The sequence below is a fragment of the Solea solea genome, chromosome 17, assembly GCF_958295425.1.
Source record: "Solea solea chromosome 17, fSolSol10.1, whole genome shotgun sequence".
In the NCBI taxonomy this organism is placed as follows: Eukaryota; Metazoa; Chordata; class Actinopteri; order Pleuronectiformes; family Soleidae; genus Solea; species Solea solea.
The window spans coordinates 25135609-25159381 of NC_081150.1; the positions used below are offsets into that span (position 1 = coordinate 25135609).

The window sequence follows — 23773 nt, forward strand, 5'->3', positions numbered from 1 at the left end:
ATTGTAGCAAGTGATAACATTGAGTATATATTACATGTGTCCTAAAACAGTACAAAGGGTTACAGGTCACAAGTCACATCAAACAGTTCCATTGAACATTTCTCTTCATGAAGTACATGAAGTACATCATTTCCATCACACTATGTCCAGATCCAGACTTGATTACTAAGGAAATAACTTCCTTTGACACTAAATGACACTCTGCAGCAGATTCAGACTCCTTTTTTCACCATATCAAAGATCTTATCCTCTGTACAGATGAGGAGTTTGCAAAGTTCTGTGAAGCTGATGTTAATATTTTTGAGCTTGTCTTTAAATAAATCTCCTGGCTGTGATGGCCTTACACCTCATTTTTTGGGACTTACTCACAAACTTCAACATTTTGGATAATCTCAGACCCATCACGTTATTAAACACTGATTATAAGATTGTAACGCTTGTGCCTCCCAATCTGGATTTATGAAAGATGGATCCATTCACAACAACATCCGTTTGGTGATCCATCTCCAGATTATAATCCTTTAGTAGAAGACGACGGCTTCATTTTGTTTCTTGACTTTTATAAAGCTTTTTATACTCAATTGAGCATCACTTTATCTTTCAGTGCTTCAAACTTTTAGGCTTTAGGAATAAAGTTCGAGCCGCTACTGAGTCTCTTTATGATAATGCAAACAGCTCTATTTGGTTACCAGGAGGTACATCACCGAGATCTGCTATCAAACGTGGGGTCAAACAAAGCTGCCCTGTCTCTCCGCTTCTCTTTATCATTGCCACAGAAATGCTCTCTCTATTTTTATGAAAAATTCACACATTGCTCCTTTAAATGTTCTTGGGATACCTGTTGTTGTTGTTAGCCAGCGCGCAGACGATACGACCGTCTCTGTGAAACTGAGGTCCCCAAGATAATGCGACGCCTCGAGGCTGAAACTTGATTTGAACAAATTCATCAGAGTGATTTAACAGAAGCAGAAACAGAAAACATTCCTATCAAATCAGCTGTTCAATACTTAGGGATACATGTATCTATGTGTGGAGTGTAATAACTCAATCAGTCAAACTAAACTGAACTCCTGGTTATTGAGAGACATCAGTTTACTAGGTGGAGTCTTTCTTACTAAGATTGAAAGCATATGGAGATGTTTCTATCCAGCGTATTCTTTGGCCTTCCCTAACAGAGCCATTCAGAAGGTCAACCAAATTCATTTGGATTATATTTGGAAGAAAAAGATGCACTTTATTAAGAGAATACACAGATTTTATCAATGGAACACTGAACATGAACGGGTTCAAATCCTTCCTTCACAATAAGAGCTTCTGGTATCATATGGAGGCACTTTTTATTAAAGTGTGATTTCAATATTCAGAAACGTCCTGTTAAATGATCCCTGTTTCACCAGCAAGTCCTTTTATATTGGAAACTTTTGTACAATCATAATTTCACCCCTCGTAACAAATAGATACATTACAATTAAAAACAAGTCGCTGTATAACAAGAACTGCATGGATAAAGGTATTTGCTCTTTAATTCATTTAGTGTGTGATGACACATGAACATTTTTGCCTTAAATATGATCTAGTCGTTAATCGTAATTCCTTTGCATCCATAATGAAAGCCATCCCTAATCCTACTTTGAATTGAATTCAAGGGATTATTTCAAACTCGACTCACATCACTCCTAATGTTCCACATCTCCTAGTTGGAAGCTGTAACTTTGAGAGCATTCAAATTCCTAATAAAACGTCACACACCCTTTATTGTCTTTTCAAAAGTGCATCAAACAAATCTTCTCCAAAGATATTATATATTCTTTGTGATCTCAATATTTCCAATTTCCCATAAATCCAAAAGCAAAAGAAGTCCATTTGAAAATGTTAAATGTTGTGTAACCTGTGTCCAGTGAAATGTTACGGCAGAGATTTGCTTTGGAAACAAATAAATGTGTATTTTGTGATGATATTGAAAGCTTTCATTGTGTGTCCTCTGAAGCACACGTGACTGGCTGCACACAGAGATCCGACTCCAGCCCTTCTCTAAAGAGGACATGATTTATGCTCTTGTTATGGTCAATAATGCTAAACAATATATTAATACTTGGAACACATGGAAATATATGAACGTGAAACTTTGATTGATTGTGTTTCATAACCAGTTTCTTTAACATGATGAAAGGTAAAAATGCAATGAAACTTTTCACTTTATTTGAAAAATAGGATCTAAAAACAAAAGCCTTAGCTCACTTTTTCTTTAGTTTTTGATCTTGTTTGATTTGTCTGTATTTGATCATGCAAATGTTTCTCTTCTGCGTTCTTCCTGTGCACCTGCTCCTTTGAAAGGTTTAAACAAAGATGTGAGCCTTGTTGTTTCTACATTATTTTGTTCAATAAATCATTCAAAAAACAATCCAAAAGAACTCCATAGGAATGAACGGAGGCAAAGGGGCGGAGCTCTATCCAGTTGTTCTAATACATCCATGGTATCAACATGTTTGCCTGTTTGTTTCGTCGTGTTACTCGCACTTCACATGTCTGCCACACGGTGGCGGTGGTGCGCGGGTTTTCTGCTGTTTTGACCCACTGACAGTGATAGTTGTTGAGCAGACGCTGGAGCCAAGTGAATCAAAATAGGACGCAGAGTTGATTCAAATGGAACGTTTCTGAAGCATCTTTGCTCACTTATTTCAAACCAACGATGTTCAAACACCAATAATTGCACTTTTCTTCTCACCTATAGTTGCCACCAATGATTACAAGTGTTCTAAACACCTTTTGTTCATTAAAGCCTTTAATCCCAGTTACATTGAAGGGATTTATTGATTGAATGTTCCTCTTATTTCAATGATATTTCATTCATTATGTTGGATGTTTTTTGTCTGATACTATTTTACACCTTAGAGTAGTATGTGTTCAATTCACTGTTATCATTCTATTAAATATATGATATTCATATAACGATCAGAAAATATTCAAATCAATTCAGGCCAGAAAACCCGCAGACTTATGATCATACTGTTAGGAACAATAAGTGTAAATAATAAATTCAAGTCCACAAACATAGATGTAGAACTCTCGCGCTGCCTCTTTATTTCCTGCTCGACTCATTTCCTGTAAGAGAAAGTGAAAGTAACTATTCTGTAACTTTGCTTCAGTCGCCATTTGAACTGCGCAGCACGAGGACAGACTGGTGAGTGTTGACGTGATTATGATGATAATATATGATGATATATGATGATATATGATGATTTAGTGCGTGTGAGTCAAGTACCTTAAAGTGAGACTTGAGTAAAAGTCTTAAAGTTTGACATTTACTCTACTTGAGTATCAAAAATCATTTCTGATATAAAATGTAGTCAAAGTTGCTAGAAATAACAAAGTCAGGTACAAATACGTGGAATGTGTACTTAAGTACAGTAATGAAGTATATGTACTGCTTAATCCTGACAGATTAGAATGGAAACTTCCAGCCTGTCATAACTCCAGTCAGTCGTCTTTTGTTTTTCCTAAATGTGACGTCATGTTTTCTTCTTTATGTCAATTCTACTCAAGCGTCCAAACCGAAACATAAAGTCCCGTCAAACGCGAACACAATGTTAAATGAGATTAAATGAACGATTGTAAATGATCATTTGGATTAAAAGTGAAATAATAATGTCATATATTCATATTATCATCAAAATAATGACTTGATTTAGTAGCTTTAAGTACTATAAGTACTATAAGTGCTATAAGTGCTTAATGCACTAAAGTCGGATGAAGTGCTTTTACTGTGAACTTTTGGAGTAATCCAGGGTCAAAGTTGACTTGAACAAAACTGAGGTTATTCTTTCTTTGAAGTGGTATCAAATCCACATTTATGATTTAAATGTAATTGTACTTAGTACTTTTTGATGTCCTTGATGAACAAATATGCAGTTAATAAGTAATCCAGGATCTAATTGGACTTTTGCTCTCAAAACTGAGCTCATCAGCTGACTTGAATGCAGACAACAGCCCTTCAGTCACATACAGAGTAGCCTAGCACCATCTACTGGCACAAATATGTAAGTGACATGAACAGCAGGTTTCATAAAACACCTTCTCTGACAGAAAACTCCTGATGTGTTACAGTTTTCTCTCGTGTGATCACTGGACTGAACACAGATCCACATCAGACGTCCTCCAGGAAACATGAAGGAGATTTTCCACTCAAACTGAGAGGTAACTCTTTAAAGTGCTTTCAATATGATGCTTTCAGTGGAGCAGTGATAAGTCAGTGAGGAGCTCATTTGCACAAACTCATGACAACAACAAAGAGAAGACGTGCTTTTTATATATGAGGTTTACACTTTACACTATAAAACAAGTTATTCTCTGTAAATCTGTATATTGGGACGGTTTACACATTCAGTCTGTCTGTGTGTGTGTGTGTGTCTGTGTGTGTGTGTGACTGTGTGTGTGTCTGTCTGTGTCTGTGTCTGTGTGTGTGTGTGTGTGTGTGTGTGTGTCTGTGTGTGTGTGTGTGTGTCTGTGTGTGTCTGTCTGTCTGTGTGTCTGTCTGTGTGTGTCTCTGTGTGTGTGTGTGTCTGTCTGTGTGTGTGACTGTGTGTCTGTCTGTGTGTGTGACTGTGTGTCTGTGTGTGTGTGTGTGTGTGTGTGTCTGTCTGTGTGTGTTTCTGTGTGTGTGTGTGTGTCTGTCTGTGTGTGTGACTGTGTGTCTGTGTGTGTGTGTGTCTGTGTGTGTGTGTCTGTCTGTGTGTGTGACTGTGTGTCTGTGTGTCTGTGTGTGTGTTTGTCTGTCTGTGTGTGTGACTGTGTGTCTGTGTGTGTGTGTCTGTGTGTGTGTGTGTGTGTGTGTGTGTTTCTGTGTCTGTGTCTGTGTGTGTGTGTGTGTGTGTCTGTGTGTGTGTGTCTGTGTGTGTGTGTGTGTGTGTGTGTGTTTCTGTGTCTGTCTGTGTGTGTTTCTGTGTCTGTGTGTGTGTGTGTGTCTGTGTGTGTGTCTGTCTCTGTGTCTGTCTGTGTGTGTGTCTGTGTGTGTGTGTGTGTGTCTGTCTCTGTGTGTCTGTGTGTGTGACTGTGTGTCTGTGTGTGCCTGTGTGTGTGTGTGTGTGTGTCTCAGAATGACTGAAGTCCAGCAGATGAGTGGTTGTGTGGAGGAAGACGAGGACAGAGCAGAGTCTCCAGGACCCAGCGGTCTGTCTGTGAAGAGTGACCAGTCTATGAGAAAACCTATATCCTTCAGTCATGAACCTGGAGCCTCAGAGACAAAGTAAGAGACTCATGCACTGACAACAAGAGAACATCACACTCTCACTCTTGTGCACTCTAAATGCTGACTGTACCTGTAGAGCAGTGGTCCTCAACCCCCGGGCCGCAGACCGGTACCAGTCCGTGGGTCAATTGGTACCGGGCCGCAGAGAAAGAATACATAACTTCCATTATTTCCGTTTTATTTATGATCAGATTGTGAACCATTCTCTCGCCACATCTGTCTATGACTCACTCTTGACACATGTCAACATGCCTGCCTCGGTCACATGTCACGGTCGAAGAAGAAGATCAACTGCTGGAGATGGCAAAATGACGGCGGCATTAAAAGTATGTTTGAGACAATAACTCTGCCGGTGTTGTGGATTAAAGTCATGACAGAAAACCCTGAGATCACCACAACAGCAACATCCTATCTGTGTGAAGCAGGGTGAGCGGGTGCTGCTGCTGCTGCTGTTGACGAAGCACCCGTCTCCTGGCTCGCGTCATCTGGGTCCTCCGTTACCGCTGCTGCGCAATGAACAGACGGGACTTCACATTTGTCCTTTGGTCAGCGGCAGCATCTGCAACTGGTTGATGGACTCGGCCATTTTTCCCCCAGCCGGTGCACATGCCGCTGACGCACGGCTGCGCTCTGTGCAGTATCGTTGGCGCGATGTTACGAGGACGCTGCTAATACATTTGCATACACAGTGGATTCACGTTTATTATTATATTCACAAAAGACCAGTTTTTATGCCGGTCGTATCATTTTATTTTATTTTAATTTTTTATTTATTTATATTTGTATTAAAGGCCAGTCCTGAAAATATTGTCTGACATTAAACCGGTCCGCGGCCCGGGGGTTGAGGACCGCTGCTGTAGAGGATCAGTCTTTACACAAAGATCAGCGACCACAGGCTGTAAACCTGAAATCATTCCCTTCACTCCAGACTCTGGAGGTCACACTGACACTGAGGCTGCTTTGTGATCAAAGTGTCTAAACAAAGACCATCATCAGTGATCATGTGATGTTTGTGTTTGCAGAGGTCAGAACCAGAGACAGAGAGCAGAGTCTCCAGGACCCAGCGGTCTGTCTGTGAAGAGTGACCGGTCTATGGAACAACCTTTAGTCTTCAGTCATGAACCTGGAGCCTCAGAGACAAAGTAAGAGACACTTTGTCCTGTGAAGAAGTCACAACCAAACCTGTGTCCTCACAAAGACAGAATCACACACACACACACACACACAGACTTTGTTGTGCGCTAAACACAAATGCAAAAAACACAAAAAAGGAGTGGAAAACTCAACTAGAAGTGAGTGAAAAAGTCACTAGAAAGATTCATGTGATTGGTTCTACAACGACATCAAAGTCATTTGTCATCAGCTGTGAGTTTTTAAACCAGCTGCAGTTGTCCTTGGGTCACATGACTCACTGCACGTCATCATGATGACATCCATTGTATTGATCTTTGTCTAAATGTTCAGAAATAGCAGGCTTGATCATATTGACCATAACTCTTTGGAAACACTGTATTTCCTGTACTTGTTTGTGTTGTTTTCAGCCGGACATGAGAGCTTCAGCACAGGAATGATAATAGAACGCTTCCATAGCTCTGGAACAACAGGATTCTCTGTCAGTTTTTCAAAGATTGCACAGAAAGCATCATGAAGTTCAGGAGAGCAGTTTTTTAGCACAGAGGCTGAGAAACCATCAGGTCCTGTAGATTTCTGACTACCGTCATGTCTAAATGCTGACTGTACCTGTAGAGCAGGGCCGTCACACTCTAATGACCTGGGGGCTAATGAGCGTCTATTCTGGTCAAGAGGGGGCCGGACTACGGAACATAGAGTCGTCAAAAAACAAGTGTTCAGTAGCACGAGCTTCAAGTTAAAACACAATCTTGCATCATGATATCACACGTATACTTTGTGATACTGTTTATGATGCAAAATCAATCTGTTCATATCAAATACACGTTTATTTCAAATGACGCAAATAATAACGTGGATGTCGGCAGAGCAAGGTCATACAGCGGCGACACGTGGCGAACCCAGATCAGCACGAACTTAAAGGAAAAGAAAGAAGACGCTCTTCTCCATCACTCTGCTCCACGCTCATGAATTGCAATCAGACGCAGCTTTGATTGAACACGCTCAGTATCACAGGCGGCTCGTCACTTTCACACATGAAGTTTGCCCAACATCAATAAACAATCAATACAAATAAACAAAGAATAACTGAGGGCACAGTTCAACAGTGGACAACTGTAATGAAACCATCAAACTAGGACTGATGATGGGGAGTCGGGGAGTGCAGCAGTTCCCTGACCTCACTTTTGAATCCACCAAACCTTTTGACAACTTTTCACCTTTCATGTGTCGATATTAACAATAATAATGATAATATATTAATAATAATAATAATAATAATTATTATATTATAATAATAATAATGATAAAATAATAATCATAATAATAATAATTATTATATTATAATAATAATAATGATAATATAATAATCATAATAATAATAATATAATAATATAATAATAATAAATATTATTATAATAATAATAATAATAATGACATAATAATAATAAGAAGAAGGATAACAATGGTTTCCTCACATAAATTTGTACCAGGAGCCGTTTCAGCCACTGCCATTCGTGGCTCGGTCCCTAACAAGCTTATTTATATATGTAATTGAATGTTGTATGTCATAAATTTAATAATGTGATCATTATGAGCGAATGTCTTATTATTACTGTTCTAAAAACATATATTCTATCACCTCGCTGGCAGCTGTGCCTCAGCTACACACTGTGTTTAAAACAAGGTGAGGTCGTCCGCCATGTTTGTATTATAACATGATATTTAAGTGGGGGGACCGCATGTAATCGATTGAGGGGCCGCATATGGCCCGTGGGCCGCCAGTTTGGCACCGCTGACCATCATCAGTGATCATGTGATGTTTGTGTTTGCAGAGGTCAGAACCAGAGACAGAGAGCAGAGTCTCCAGGACCCAGCGGTCTGTCTGTGAAGAGTGACTGGTCTATGGGACTACCTTTAGCCTTCAGTCATGAACCTGGAGCCTCAGAGACAAAGTAAGAGACTCAATAAATAATGCTCTCAAATCAATATGATATGCTCTTGAATTAAGATAAGAAATAACCTCCATCTGTTGGAGGGAAACGTCCAAACTTCAGAGCAGCTCTGAAAGCAGCTTCACATCAACAGCTCATTTCTTTTATTTGTGGTTCAAATTGAATTTGACTGGACTTTTGTGAAGGAAGAAGAACTAAATGTGTGTGTGAGCAACAGACTGAACTGAACTGATTCAGAATCTGATGAAACGGATCAATGAGTCAAACCATTGACGAGTCAGAGAGAGTGTGAGGATGAGCCTCAGGGTTAGACCTTTACAACAGTCCATCAGAACCACTGTGAGTCAAAGCTGTAAGGATGTCTTCACAGGGACATGTCCACCTGTCCCTGACGTGTCAGTGATAAAGAAATGTCTCCACAGACGCATGTCCACCTGTCCCTGACGTGTCAGTGATAAAGAAATGTCTTCACAGAGACATGTCCACCTGTACCTGACGTGTTAGTGATAAAGAAATGTCTTCACAGACACATGTCCACCTGTCCCTGACGTGTTAGTGATAAAGAAATGTCTCCACAGAGACATGTCCACCTGTCCCTGACGTGTCAGTGATAAAGAAATGTCTCCACAGACACATGTCCACCTGTCCCTGACGTGTCAGTGATAAAGAAATGTCTCCACAGACACATGTCCACCTGTCCCTGACGTGTCAGTGATAAAGAAATGTCTCCACAGACACATGTCCACCTGTCCCCGACGTGTCAGTGATAAAGAAATGTCTCCACAGACACATGTCCACCTGTCCCCGACATGTCAGTGATAAAGAAATGTCTCCACAGACACATGTCCACCTGTCCCCGACATGTCAGTGATAAAGAAATGTCTTCACAGAGACCAGTTTGCTGTTTCTGTGGACGAGCAGACGTCCCGCTGTCCTCTGTGTCAGGACGTCCTGAAGGATCCAGTCTCCACCAGCTGCGGTCACCGGTTCTGCAGACGCTGCATCTCCTCATACTGGGACCAGTCTGGTCCACCAGGAGACTCCTGCTGTCCCCAGTGTGGACAAAGACCCAGGACAGGACGTGGACCACAGAGCATCCGTGAGTAAGACTCATAAGGAGAGCAGCTCCCATCAGCACTAGCAGACTTTAGAAATGGAAAAACAGGAGAAAACTGTTTAAAAGTTAAAAATGTGACTCATGTTAACTCCATGATGGAGTTTAACTCTCTGCTGCCCCCTGCAGGTTGCAGAAATGAAGGTTTCCCCTCATTTTGCTGCTTTTCTCTCATGATTGTTCTCTTGTATGCAGATGATACTCTTTCCTTCACAATCATCACAGTTCTTCTAGAATGATTCAGTCTTTCAGAATAAAGTTATTCAAGTCATTACAGTGAAAATGTAGTTTTTCATTTGACAACAAACAACATAAAACAACAACGTCACAGAAAAACATGACACTGATGAAAATAATCCTCAGCTGCTCACATTCTTTGTCTCTTGTCTTTCAGCAGATGTTGGTCTGCAGAAGGTTCTAGATGAACATAAGATCAGTCTGAGGAGCAGATTTGAACATGTGACTGAAGGAACTGAAGGAACAGGAAGTAGAACCCTCCTGAACAGGATCTTCACTGAGCTCTACATCACAGAGGGACAGAGTGAAGAGGTCAATACTCAACATGAGGTGATGCAGCTGGAGACGACCTCCAAGAAGAAGACGGTCCAGGACACTCCCATCAAGTGCTGCGACATCTTTAAAGCCTTACCTGACCAGCAGGGGAGCATCCGAGTCGTCCTGACCAACGGCGTCGCTGGTGTTGGAAAAACCTTCTCGGTGCAGAAGTTCACTGTGGACTGGGCCGAGGGTTTGGAAAACCAGGATGTGAATCTGCTGATTGTGCTCTCGTTCAGGGAGCTGAACCTGATCAGAGATCAGCAGCACAGTCTTCTCACGCTGCTCCATGTTTTCTATCCAACATTAGAGAAGGTCAGAGCAGAGGAGCTCGCTGTCTGTAAACCTTTGTTCATCTTTGACGGCCTGGATGAAAGCAGACTCTCACTGGACTTCAGCAGCAGGACGCTGGTTTCTGACATCACACACAGGTCATCAGTCAACGTGCTGCTGACCAACCTCATCCAGGGGAATCTGCTTCCCTCAGCTCTCGTCTGGATAACTTCTCGACCTGCAGCGGCCAATCAGATCCCTCCTACATGTGTTGCCAGGGTAACAGAAGTACGAGGCTTCACTGACGACCAGAAGGACGAGTACTTCAGGAAGAGATCCAGAAGTGAAGATCTGTCCAGCAGAATCATCTCACACATCAAGACGTCCAGGAGCCTCCACATCATGTGTCAAGTCCCAGTCTTCTGCTGGATCAGTGCTACAGTTCTGAAGCACATGCTGACCACAGAGCAGAGAGGAGAGCTGCCCAAGACCCTGACAGACCTGTACTCACACTTCCTGCTGGTTCAGACCAAGAGGAAGAAGAACAAATATGATAAAGGATGTGAGACAAGTCCACAGGAGCTGACGGAGGCCGACAGGGACTTTCTTCTGAAGCTGGGGAGGCTGGCCTTTGAACATCTGCAGAAAGGAGACATCATGTTCTACCAAGAAGACCTGGAGCGGTGTGGTCTTAGTGTGACAGAGGCCTCGGTTTACTCAGGAGTTTGTACAGAGATCTTCAGAAGAGAGAGCGTGATCTTCCAGAAATCAGTCTACTGCTTTGTTCATCTGAGCGTTCAGGAGTTTCTGGCTGCAGTCTACATGTTCCACTGTTTCACCAACAGGAAGACAGAGGTACTGCAGGACTTCTTCAGAAAAAAAGACAGTAAGAAAAAGTCACTTAAAAAGGTCCTGCAGGGCTTCTATAGAAAAAAAGTTGATGATGATGATGGTGGTTACATTTCTCTGGATGTGTTCCTGAAAGCAGCCATGGAGAAATCCCTTCAAAGTGAAAATGGTCACCTGGACCTGTTTGTTCGCTTCCTTCATGGACTCTGTCTGGAGTCCAACCACAGACTCTTAGGAGGTCTGCTGGGTCAGACTCAGAACAGTCCAGAAATCATCCAGAGGGTCATTGAGATCCTGAAGGAGATGAACACAGAGAAAATCTCACCTGACAGAAGCATCAACATCTTCCACTGTCTGACAGAGATGAACGACCAATCAGTGCATCAGGAGATCCAAGAGTTCATGAAGTCAAAGAACAGAGAACAGAAACTCTCTGAGATCCACTGCTCAGCTCTGGCCTACATGCTGCAGATGTCTGAGGAGGTTCTGGATGAGTTGGACCTGGACAAGTACAGAACATCAGTCCAGGGGAAACAGAGACTGATTCCAGCTGTGAGGAACTGCAGGAAGGCTCGGTGAGTTCAGACATGATCAATAACATCATCAGTCAGTGATGATTCATGGTTTGGTTTATCAAATACACACAGAAGTCAGTTCTTCTCATTCTTCTCAGTTTGTTTCTGGAGATGTTTTAAATGATGAATGTGAAGATTTGTCAGCTGGTTGTGATTCTTGTTTTGAACTGAATGAAAACACCAAATCACAACATTCTCTCAAGTCTCTGTTCATGATAAGACAGAAAGACAAGAGAAACCAACAGTTCACACAATGAACAAACACTAGGGGGCAGTGGAGAGAAAATCTGTGACAGAACCAGACTCAAACATGTGCAGCATCTGCCTCGACCGGTTGTGGTGAAAGGACAAAATGGAGGACAGAGGAGAGGAGGGGGAGAGAAAGTGAAAGAGGGAGGTGAGGTAGAGACCGAAGAGAGAGACCAGGAGCAGAAATATAACAGTTGTGTCAGCTTCTAAGTTTAAACAGGACATTTTTTTATACAACTACAATGTTATTGATGTTCTATTAATGAGACATAAACATTAGACTGATATCAACTTTAATTATAGTATCATATTAATAATAATAACAATACTACTGGTTTCAAGCAGCAACTTTGTCTAAAGTCTCATCTTTTATTCTTTATTCAGGTTGTGGGGCTGCAGTTTGACAGAGATCAGCTGTTCTTCTCTGGTCTCAGCTCTGAAGTCCAACCCCTCACACCTGAGAGAACTGGACCTGAGTCAGAACAAGCTGCAGGATTCAGGAGTGAAGCTGCTGTGTTCTGGACTGGAGAGTCCACATTGTAGACTGGAGACTCTGAGGTGAGTTCACTGACTCTCTGTTACTGTTGTAAATGTCAGATGTTTCATCCACAACTGAAAGTCATTCATGTTGTCACATGAGTTGAATCAGTGATGGTTGTTCCATGTTTCCACTTTTTCTTCCCTCAGATGTAGAATCAGGATCTTTTCACAGCTGACGTGTTTTTTGTTTTCTAAAGTGTTTCAGTCGCTGTAGTTTTCACGTCAGTCCCAGCTTTGACCTTTTCTGACTGAACTTGATGTTTTTCACTTTCTCCTCTGACACGTTCACATGTAGCCAATCAGAATGAGTGTTGTTGATGATGTCACAGCTGTGACTGTTTACAAACAAACAGGAGCGTCCTCGGTTGGCTCAAGATGGCGACCTGGGCGGTTGGAGTGCGGTGAGCTCCCAAACTATAAGTTGTACCACGTCAAAAAACGGCAACTAAACCAACTATTATGACTGCTGTGGCTACTCTGTGAGGATAGAGAGGATAATAAAATATTTTAATTAAACATTTTGAAAAATGAATTAAATGTTAATTAATTCTAGAACGGGGCACCACCCTGAAAACAGGGAAAAGACAATCAATCTATGCCTTTAAAATCAGTCTTAAATAATCACTGTAATTGACGATGATATCAAAGATATCCCAATTTAACAGTATTGAAGGTATGAATCCGAGCACAGACCCTCTCAACCCCCATTTGTCACTGTATTCATGTACAAAAGACACAGAGCATTCCTTCAGGTTAATAAAAGTAACAATTTATTAAATCAAACATTGAAATCAATTAAACAATCATGTTCACTAAAAGTGAACATTAATGTAGAACGAAAATCTATTGGTTGAATCAACAAATATCACTTGCTAAGCTACAACAACACAGGCTATATACAACATAAACACCAATATGTGTGTGTGTGTGTGAGTGAGTGTAACATGAGACAAAGATAAGACATGGGAGTGACGCGGTTGGCCGAGCAAAGCCACTCCCACTTCCGACACCAAAGTGGAGAAGGCATGCGCAGTAGCAGTGACTGTAGACGCACGCTTCCACCAAAGATGGCGCCAGAAACACATTAACACGAGGTCGCAGATCTTGGGTCGAACATGTGATAGCATGGCTGCAGAGACACGTGTTCGACACAAGATGGCGCCTATGATGAGACTCTCATTCATGAATGAAAGAGACAGAGTGAGTGAGTGAGAGAGAGAGAGAGTGAGTGAGAATCGCGCTTGAATAGCGGCAGACCAAAGGTGTGTTTCAAAGCACAGTGTGTTCAGTGAATGAAACAAAAGGATCGCGTACGTGAGAGTTTATGTCAGTTTAAACCACACAGACTTGACACAGGCAAAGCCAGGCCAGTCTGTGAATCTTAACGTTCATGCCGACATTCTCTCACCACGTGATCTGTCTACGCGCTCACAGCGGGAGAAGTAACGTCACTGCAGGGTGAGCGGTGAGCTCTACTTTCAGCGAAGGGAATTAATAACGTGTAAACAAATACAAACAGTTAACAATAGTAAACAAATCCATACGAACGTGTGGGTGCGCAATCCAACACGTTCAACACAAAGGAAAGTTTATAAAACACAGAACCTTAACCTAACCCTGCCCAGAACCCTTGCCTCTTACTGTGAGCTGATAACACGTTTTCCCCCGAAGGAGAGGAACAAGAAGAAAAACACAAAGAGCAAAAATAGGAAGAGAAAGAAAAATGGAAGTGAGCGAGAAACGTCTGTCCTCTGGTTTTATAGTGTTTTCAGGGGCAAGGCCATAAAACAGAGAACGGCCAATGAGATTCACTGACCCTATGGAATGCTGACCAGTCGTAAAACCAAGAATGTCCCAAATGGTGGACTGAGACTTTGTTGAAAACTCAAATCAGGCTTTTGAAACTGCATATAGGCCTTACCCATGGAGAACAATAGAATAGTGGATTACAGTAGACATCTCGGCCCCAACATTTGTTAGTATAGCATTAGCTTTAACAAACCACTGGAACCATGCCCAAAAGAGAAGTGAAATCCAACAGCAGTACCAACGTCACGTCACTACTTCAACATGAAGTTGAAGGTTTGGACGCTTTGTTCACACCGCTACCAGTTACGCCGAGTAAAGGCCCGGACCCAAAGAAACAGTGTCAAAAAGGCGGAGGTGATGCTGACGATGTTTCCAACGCTGAAATCATGAATGCAGTGGTGGAGTTAACAAAACGCTTCACTGCGCACGAGCAAAACATCTCCAGAAACACTGAAGCCATTACGACAGTCTGCGAGCAGTTGAAAGGGATGGAATTATGGAAAGTTGAAAATAACAAAGAACACATTAAAGAAATGTCAGGACAAGTCTCACAACTGCAACAGAGAAGTGAAAATAGCGAGCGCTTCAGCAGGCGCTGGAATCTCCGCATGTATGGATTAGGAGAGACACCTGCAGAGAACATCAGAGGGGAGATCATCAAGTTGCTGGCGCTGCTCGCACCTGAAGACAAAGAAAAGCTGGGCTTTCTCGTTGACACAGTGCATAGAGTTGGAGTTCCCCGGGATAATGCAGCATGACCTGTCATCGTGCAGTTCACAATGAGATCCTTTGGAAACAAAGTCTGGAAGATTTCACGTGGCACTGAGATTCTCAAGGAGAAGAAACTACTGGTTAAGGAAGATTTGACACAAACCGACAAGATGGAAAGAAACAAGCTCTGGCCGCTTGTGGAAGCTGCCAGAAAGCAAGGGAAACGTGCTGGTGTTTGTGGTCCAGAAGCCTATATTGAAGGAAGAAAGGTGACTTGTTAAGTTTACAATGGGTTCTGGACTTTAAGGGTTATGTTAAATAAGTCACAGGAGCACTTCATTACATTTAATAATAATGTTGGTTTAAAATGTATGAATGTATAAATGGTACTTATAGTTGAGCTTTACTGTTTGTAAGTACCTATTTTATTCTTTCTTCAAGTTTCTAAGTGTTCATTTACCTCAGACATTAGCCAATTCTGTTTATGTTTTTATTGAGTTCATTTTCTTGTATGACTCAATTTAAGTTTGATGCACTAAGTTTGTGCTCTATTAATGTAAGGGGACTACGGGATAATACAAAAAGGAAGGCAGTTTTTCTCTTAAGCAGGCGTTGTAATGCAAATGTAGTTTTTTTGCAAGAAACTCATTCATCTAGAGATGATGAAAGATTTTAGAAGTCTCAGTGGGGGACAGTTTTTCTTTCTCATGGCTCAAATAATTCAGCTGGAGTCGCAGTTCTTTTGAATAGATTTAATGGTGATGTGCTGGATTCCGCTTTCTCAGATGATGGTCCATGGATTATATTGCTCTTAAAGGTGGACAACCTTCTGGTTATTATTTGCAATGTTTATGGTCCAAACAGAACAATTCAAGCAAAAGATATGTTTTCTAATCTCTCTGCAAAGGAAAATACAAAGAATGTGTTTTTATCATTGGTGGAGACTTCAATGATGCCCCTGATGATGAAATGGATCGATGGCCTCCTAGATCTACAGCTTGACTTGGTTTCAAATCTACCTCATTTCTGTGTGATCACCTTCTGCTTTCAGATGCTTGGAGATTTATGAACCCCAGTGTCAAAGATTATACGTGGACCAATTCTAGCAGAAGCTTACAGTCTAGAATTGATCTATGGTTACTGTCATCACATGGACTACAGTTCATTTCAGATGTTTCTCATTCTCATGCTCCGCTGTCTGATCATCAAAAGAGAAGTCTTAGATTAAAGGGCTCTAAAGAAAAATCAAACATCACAGGCTATTGGAAATTAAATAATAATATATTGGAAGACAAAACATTTTTTAAAAAAAAGTGTAGAATTGCTTGCAAAAGAAATTTTTAGTGAAAAAGATATGAGTCCAATACAAAAATGGGATTTCTTTAAATTTAAAGTCAGAGAAGTTGAAATACAGTGTAGCAAACAAATAAAAGAAATACGTACTAGCAAAGAAGATCTTTAATGAGCCAGTTGCACAAATGAATGTCTAGGCACGATTTATCTGAGGATGAATTAAAATTGCTTAAGAATCTTAGTGAAGAGCTTGACAGAATGTATATGAATTTGGCCAAAGGTGCCTTCATAAGGTCCAGGGCTAAGTGGTTAGAGGAAGGGGAAAGAAATACTAGTTCTTTTTTTGGTTTAGAAAAGCCAAATAGGAAAATAAATAATATTACATCCCTAAATATAAATGGTACCATCAGCACAGACCACAATAATATTGCAAGTTACGTCACCTCCTTTTATAGCAAATGATATACATGTGAATTGAATCACTTCAAGAGCAGTGCATTTATGGAGCATATAAGAAAGTTTACTCCTCTGATTTCTGGACATTTCAAAGACAGCTGTGACAGAGAGCTCTCATCCTCAGAAATGACTGAAGCAATATGAACTCAATGAATTTAAGAAAAGCACCTGGAAGTGATGGTCTCTCAGTAGAATTTGATTTATGCTTTTGGGCTTTAATTAAGGACCATCTACTGCTCATGTTTAAAGAATGTATTGATAGAAAGGACATGACGACAACCATGAAACAAGGTCTGATAACCCTTATTCCTAAACCTGAAACAAATCCTTTAATAATGGAAAATTGGAGGCCCATTTCTCTTTGAAATATAGACTATAAAATGATCTCACAGGTCTATGCTAAACGTTTGAAGAAAGATCTAGAAGAGATAATAAGCGAAAACCAAAATGCTTTTATGGCCAAACGTCACATTAGCTCTAATGTCAGGTTAGTATTAGATTGAATTGACTATTGGAACCACATAAAGTCACATGCACTACTTGTATTCCTCGACTTTTATAAGGCATTTGATTCAATTGAACATTCTTTCATGATACAGGCCCTGCACATTTTTGGTTTTGGGGATCATTTTATTAACACTATAATAATGTTTTATAAAGATATAAACAGCTCTGTCATTTTATATCCCAGCATTTCCAAAAGGTTTCCAATTTCAAGAGGTGTACGCCAAGGATGTCCTATTTCTTGTTTTTTATTTTTGATTGTGGCTGAAGTTTTGTTGTTAAATATCTCACATAGCCCCGATATTCATGGTTTGACCATCTTTAACAGAGAGATCAAAATGACACAGCTAGCCCATGATACACTATTGTTTCTAAGGGATAAAGGGCAAATACAAAGTGCATTACGTGCAACTGGTGCATTTTCAGAAGCTTCGGGTCTTAAACTTAATCTCAACAAAAGTCAACTTTTATGTTTCTATGAGACTGAAGAGAAACTTATGTTTGATATTCCTGTCAAACAGTGTGTTAAATATCTTGGTGTTCACATTTCCAAGGACATGACTCTCAGACAACAGCTACATTTTCTTCCCAAAATGAAGAAAACTAAGACAATTTTGAATTGATGGCTTCAGAGAGACCTTCCAATCTTTGCTAGAGTGTTTTTGTCCAAAGCTGAAGGTGTATCAAGATTAGTTTATCCTGCTTTGTCACTTTTTGTTAGTGATATGTTCTGCACAGAAATCAATCATTTATGTATTACATTTGTGTGGAAAAATAGGAGACATTGCCTCAAAAAAGAAATTCTCACTTTAGAGAGAGCAGAAGGAGGATTGGGCGTCTTAGATTTGATCCGTTTGAATTGCACCTTTAAGATCAAATGGCTTCAGAAATGTTTGGAATGTCCGGAATCGCTATGGAATTTTATACCATATAATATCTTTGAAAATGGAAGCGGCTTCAAATTTCTATTGGGATGTAACTAGTCCGTTTCTAAATTGCCACTAAAAGTCTCAAAATGTCATCAACAGGCTTTATTGTCTTGGAAAGTGTGTTATGTTCACAACTTTTCACCACATAAAACTCTTATTTGGAATAACAGTGATATTACTGTTAACAAGAAAAGTCTATATAAGGAGGCCTGGATTGAAAGGGGTATTATCTATGTTTCTGCTTTGTTTGATAATAAAGGTCATCTTTATAGTTATGAACCATTTCTAAGAACAAAATCTGTTCCTATCATTTATAAAGAGTTGATTTCTGTAATGCCAGCTATTCCCACAGGCATAATTGAATGAATGAAATGTCACCTTGGCCATCAAAATATTGATCCTCAAGTGCCTTCTCTACTTATTGGTGGGATACCATTAACAGATGTAAAGTGTACAAACAAACATATAAGGAAAGAGATTCAAAACTAGAACAAGATTTCACCCAAAAGCAAATCTTTCTGGAATTCACAATTTGATCAAATAAAGTGGCGCAAAGCATGGTTATGCCCCTTTCAGTTTTGTGTTTGGAATAAAATCAGAGAAGTTCATTTCAGAATCTTACATCATATTTACCCGTGTAACACAATCATTTCCAAAAGTGTTGACATTGATGCTAAAGTGCAAAACTGAGCCAGAAACGACTTTACATCTGTTTTATCACTGCCCCTTTTCTTTTGTTTTTTGGAGAGACGTAGAGAAGTTTATTCAGAACAGGACTGGTCATGTCATAGCAATTGCCCCAAAGGATATTGTCACTGAATTGAATTGTAGCAACAGATCTTTAAATCACATGGCAAATCTCATTCTTGCAATTGGCAAATTCAATATTCATAACTTAAAGAACTAGGTTCACATACTGACTGATCGGGGACTGAGACTGAGTACCACTTGGCTGATGTACACTGTTAAGGTTGGCCACAATGCTATCACCAATCTTTTTAACCAAATCTGTTATCACAACACTGAGAGCATCAACAGAAACTAATTGTGGAGGTGTAGGGTCTGATTGAGCAATCAGTGTGGAGCTGGCAGAGGGGGTTAATGGAGGCTCAATAACTGACTGATCAACTGTGTTGTTCATAACACTGGGGAACACTGGCCTACCCCTACCATAACACAGTGAAGAAATCTGTTGGCCCCTCCCCACCCCAAAGGTGACATCACGTCCACGACCAGCCATAGCATGAACCATAAAACTGTCACTCTCCGACATCATGAACACAAAGTAACCTTGCACTGTAAACTGCACAATGTGCTGCAATACAACAGTTAAATGACAGGAGCACAAAAAAAAAAATCTCAATTTTTACAATATTGACTTCTACACGTTTCCCAAGTATAGGGTTGGTCTATTTGGACACCTTTACCCAAAGCACACACACAAAAAAGTCTATAGTTTTCTGTTTTGTTTTTTTTTTTTCACACAAAAAAAACACAATATGAACACAAGGTATTCACATTATTAGCGTCACTTAGTTTAAATTCCTCTTCAATGTCCAGCGTTCCACACTTAGAGAATAACTAGTTACGTACAGTCATTAGCACGGAGCAATGACGAAACGAGTGAATCTTTTAGCACTCAATTGTCCGACACACCTTGAACGCACCTCGGGCGACTGCAGTCTCACACACCCACAGAGCGAGAGGAGGAGAGACGAGGCAGGTGAACGCCGCTGCTCCCCAGGGATCAGACGAGCGCCGATCGGTGATGCAACGGGTCGAACGGCACCAAGTGTAACGGTGTAGTTTTGCGGTCTGCGTTGTGAAGAATTCGCCGTACGCTGGATATCTTTTAGAGGAAGTCTCCGTTTATTTCTGACACAAAGCAAGTGAAAGAAAACTCCCATCAGCATGTGGAACACAGGGAAACGTGCCCTCTATAAAATAAACATGTACAGCTTGTCAAATTTAGCATGATAATCTCCATATGAGCATAATGACAATGCTAAACAATACAGAAATCACACAAGCGCACATCACGTACCTCTCCCACAACATGCAGCAGCAGAAGGGGAGAGGTGAGGGCAGACACACCCTTAAATACTGGGTGGGCACCCCAAAAGTGAACGTGGGGGACAGCAGACAATCATGAAGGTTCCACATGACAACTTAACCTGCCGTGTCAGGGTCAAATACACAAATAAAAACTTAAAACATACATTTTGTGTCATTATAAATAAAATAGACATCAGGTGTTTGCAGTTTTGCAGTACCTTAAAAAAAAAATACTGTAGTAACTGACCCTGTTACACACACACACACACACACACACACACACAGTAGTTGACTAAAGCAGTGGTTCTCGCGGACAGTCTCCTGGGGGGGTTGGATTATTATAACAAACAAATAAATCATCCTCATGGCGACTTTTTGGTACCAGGTACTATTTTTAGTACCTGCTCCTGCGAGGTTCCAAGCACTAAGCAGGTACTATGCGATGATTGGTCAGACTGCCGGCCGCTGACTGACCAGAATCCCCGTCACAGGGACTGGTGTAAAGTCACTAGTCACTGTGTGTGTGTGTGTGTGTGTGTGTGTGTGTGTGTGTCGCGTATAAAACAAAGTCACCGCAGTTTCACTCAGCCGTGCAGTGATGACTCCGCCCACATTAAGTAGGTACTTTTTTTGTAGTTGAAATGCAAGAATTACCCCAAGAATTGAGGATCTTTGCAAGGCAAAGCAGGCTCAGGTCTCACATGAACATCGCCTGCAAGCTTCTGTAAACTGCAATGAACCAGCTTTGGGCCCAGCTTGCAAAAGGTTGAGAACCCCTGGTCTAAAGTCTCATGTTTTATTCTTTATTCAGGTTGTTTGACTGCAGTTTGACAGAGATCAGCTGTTCTTCTCTGGCCTCAGCTCTGAAGTCCAACCCCTCACACCTGAGATACCTGGACCTGAGCAGGAACCAGCTGCAGGATTCAGGAGTGAAGCTGCTGTGTTCTGGACTGGAGAGTCCACATTGTAGACTGGAGACTCTGAGGTGAGTTCACTGACTGAAGCTGCTGTTGTTTTTTTAAACTTTCATTTCATTTACATTAAACTCATTTTATTCACTGATGAATAAAATAAACTCCTTAAACACACACACACACAGTCTCACACACACACACAGTCACACACACACAGTCACACACACATACACACACACACACACACAGTCACACACACACACACACACACAGTCACACACACACACACACAGTCACACACACACACACAGTCTCACACACACACACACACAGACAAAGTCACTCATACGTGTTTTCAGGACATATCAGGACGTGTGAGAAAAACGTGACATATGAGGACGTGCCTTTCCCAGTGACCTAGAGCCCTGGGAATGAAAATGCCTCTTGTGGCTGCTTTCAGGAATGCATTGATCTATTGAGATTTCGGCTAGGGCTATATTTTGGTCAAACCTGAATTTAATGCTACTTATGGGGACATTGTCAGGTTTATGTGACAAATGAGTACCATGACATCAAACACTGTTATTTCATGTTGTGTCATTATATATGTATATATACATATGTCAGTCAACTGTGAAACCCTTAGATACACACCATTTTCAGGTTTTTGTGACTTATAAAGTCCAAGTAGGGATAGAGTCATAATTTTCAATTATATAGGTCTGAAATATCTACATAATAGTCATACATGTATATGCTCACTAATCAGGTAATCTGGTAAGAACTATCACATGTTCATACAACAAAAAGTGAGTCTACTTATCATTGTGTTGGATTTATGAAGCAGTAAATGTTCAAGTGAAAGAAAATCCTGGGAACACTTTCTGCCTTTCTTACTTTTAATGAAAAGGCAAGCAAGGCCCAGAATAGGCTATGAGCAACACAGATCTGTGCTGCAGGTCATGCAGTACACAAGACATGTTTGTTACAAACAATATATACATGACAAATTACACTGTGCACCCATAACAGGGGATTTCTTTACAATAATTTTAAAAAACATTCAAAAACATTTTTACAAAATGTGATGGTAGACCAGTCTCTGCAACCTGCAATCTCTCCACTGTGTGTTGAAGCTATACCCATAAAGATGTCCTTGTCGATATCTTCATAATCCGAATGATCGGAGGAATCATGATCCCATATCTGAGTGAAAATTGGAAAAACAAAATGATATTAAACAATATTAATAGCAAGGGTATCCGTCTCCCAACAGTACCATTACAGTGTGCATAACATGGCTTTTGAAACTGATGAGGCATTAAGAACAAATGATTAAAATGAATATTTTCAAGGTAATTTATGTGTCAGATTAATTAACTGGTCACTACAGCTTGAGGAGTCTACAACATGAAGTCTGTCATCAGACATTCATTGAATAGGACAGTAATCCCTTCTTGCACAACAGTTTTCAATTTGCAATGTATGATATGAAAGTTACCAAGAAATAGTGTAACACAAGAGCTAATTTTGAATGAGCTACTTTTGTAAATAAAATGTTTTCATCTTTAATTATTTACTCACAGAATTATTAATTCTGGTTGTCAGTCACAAAGCCCTAAGCCTCTTTCCCTCTCAAAGATCTTTATTTTGGCTTCACAATGAGAATGGTGTCGCTTCAGATTTTGCAGACAGAGGCTTCCTCTCAGCTGTCCCAATTACGAATCAGATGTAAAGTAATGAGATTATTAATGTTGTGGACATTTTTACATCAACTGATACAGTTTTAATACAGTACTTGATGGTGCAATGGACCAAACTGAGATATCTGTTATATTCCAAATAGAAAAAAGTACATGTGTAATCACCTGTTCATAGGATGCAGAGGATCTCTCACTGACTTCAGGGTCTGCTGAATTAGTCACAATCTCAACACTTGATTTCTGCAGCAAAACACAACAGTACACAGTCAGATATATTGTGTACTATAACATACAGTAGAGTAGAACTTATAATAAAACATAAGCACACTTGTTTCGTGAGGATCTCGACTTATTCTTCCAGACTCTATAGAAATTGTTAACACTGTAAATGATATACTTCCCAACAATATGGGGACACTGTAACACACACACACACTCTACAGTCAGTGGGTCAGACCATATGAGGACGTCAAACCAAACACAGACTCAAGTCTTTCACAGTTAAACAATATGAGGACGTCAAACCAAACACACACTCAAGTCTTTCACAGTTAAACAATATGAGGACCTGACGACTGAACACATGTAGTACTCATTCCAATAACTACTATCATCTTCTGTTGCTGTCTAAGAAAGCTGTAGACCAGAAATTCATCTAAATACATCAAATTCCTCTTAAATTCAATCTTTTAAACGAACTAGCAGGAGGTTAAATGAACAAAAACATCTGCAAAATAACAAATATTATAGAATTTAGTGGAAGTGATGATTGATTTAATGTTTTAATGGGAAGTTAAATGTAACAAAAGTTACTCTCTGCTAAATGTTTAAGAAACAAATGCTGACAATACTGTGATATGAGAACTGTACACTAATGTATAGTTTTAATGCAGTGAAAGGGAATTTTATTTAGATT

General features: G+C 40.4%; 1 protein-coding gene across 7 annotated transcripts in view; it reads left to right on the forward strand.

Moving 5' to 3' along the window:
- The first annotated feature begins 3050 nt into the window (after positions 1-3050).
- Positions 3051-23773, forward strand: part of LOC131443673 (NACHT, LRR and PYD domains-containing protein 12-like) — a 34323-nt gene continuing 13600 nt past the window's right edge. For 3 of the 7 annotated variants that reach the window (XM_058613508.1, XM_058613514.1, XM_058613511.1), the window contains exons 1-9: positions 3051-3181; positions 4105-4194; positions 5093-5242; positions 6268-6387; positions 8209-8328; positions 9219-9427; positions 9837-11694; positions 12328-12501; positions 21052-21225. In XM_058613508.1, coding sequence (XP_058469491.1) covers positions 5094-5242; positions 6268-6387; positions 8209-8328; positions 9219-9427; positions 9837-11694; positions 12328-12501; positions 21052-21225 — 2804 coding nt within the window. In that variant the 5' untranslated portion in view covers positions 3051-3181; positions 4105-4194; position 5093. Of the gene's footprint in view, positions 3182-3867; positions 4195-5092; positions 5243-6267; positions 6388-8208; positions 8329-9218; positions 9428-9836; positions 11695-12327; positions 12502-21051; positions 21226-23773 lie in introns of those variants that run through there. The other 4 variants (XM_058613513.1, XM_058613515.1, XM_058613510.1 and 1 more) reach the window with 3 other exon arrangements.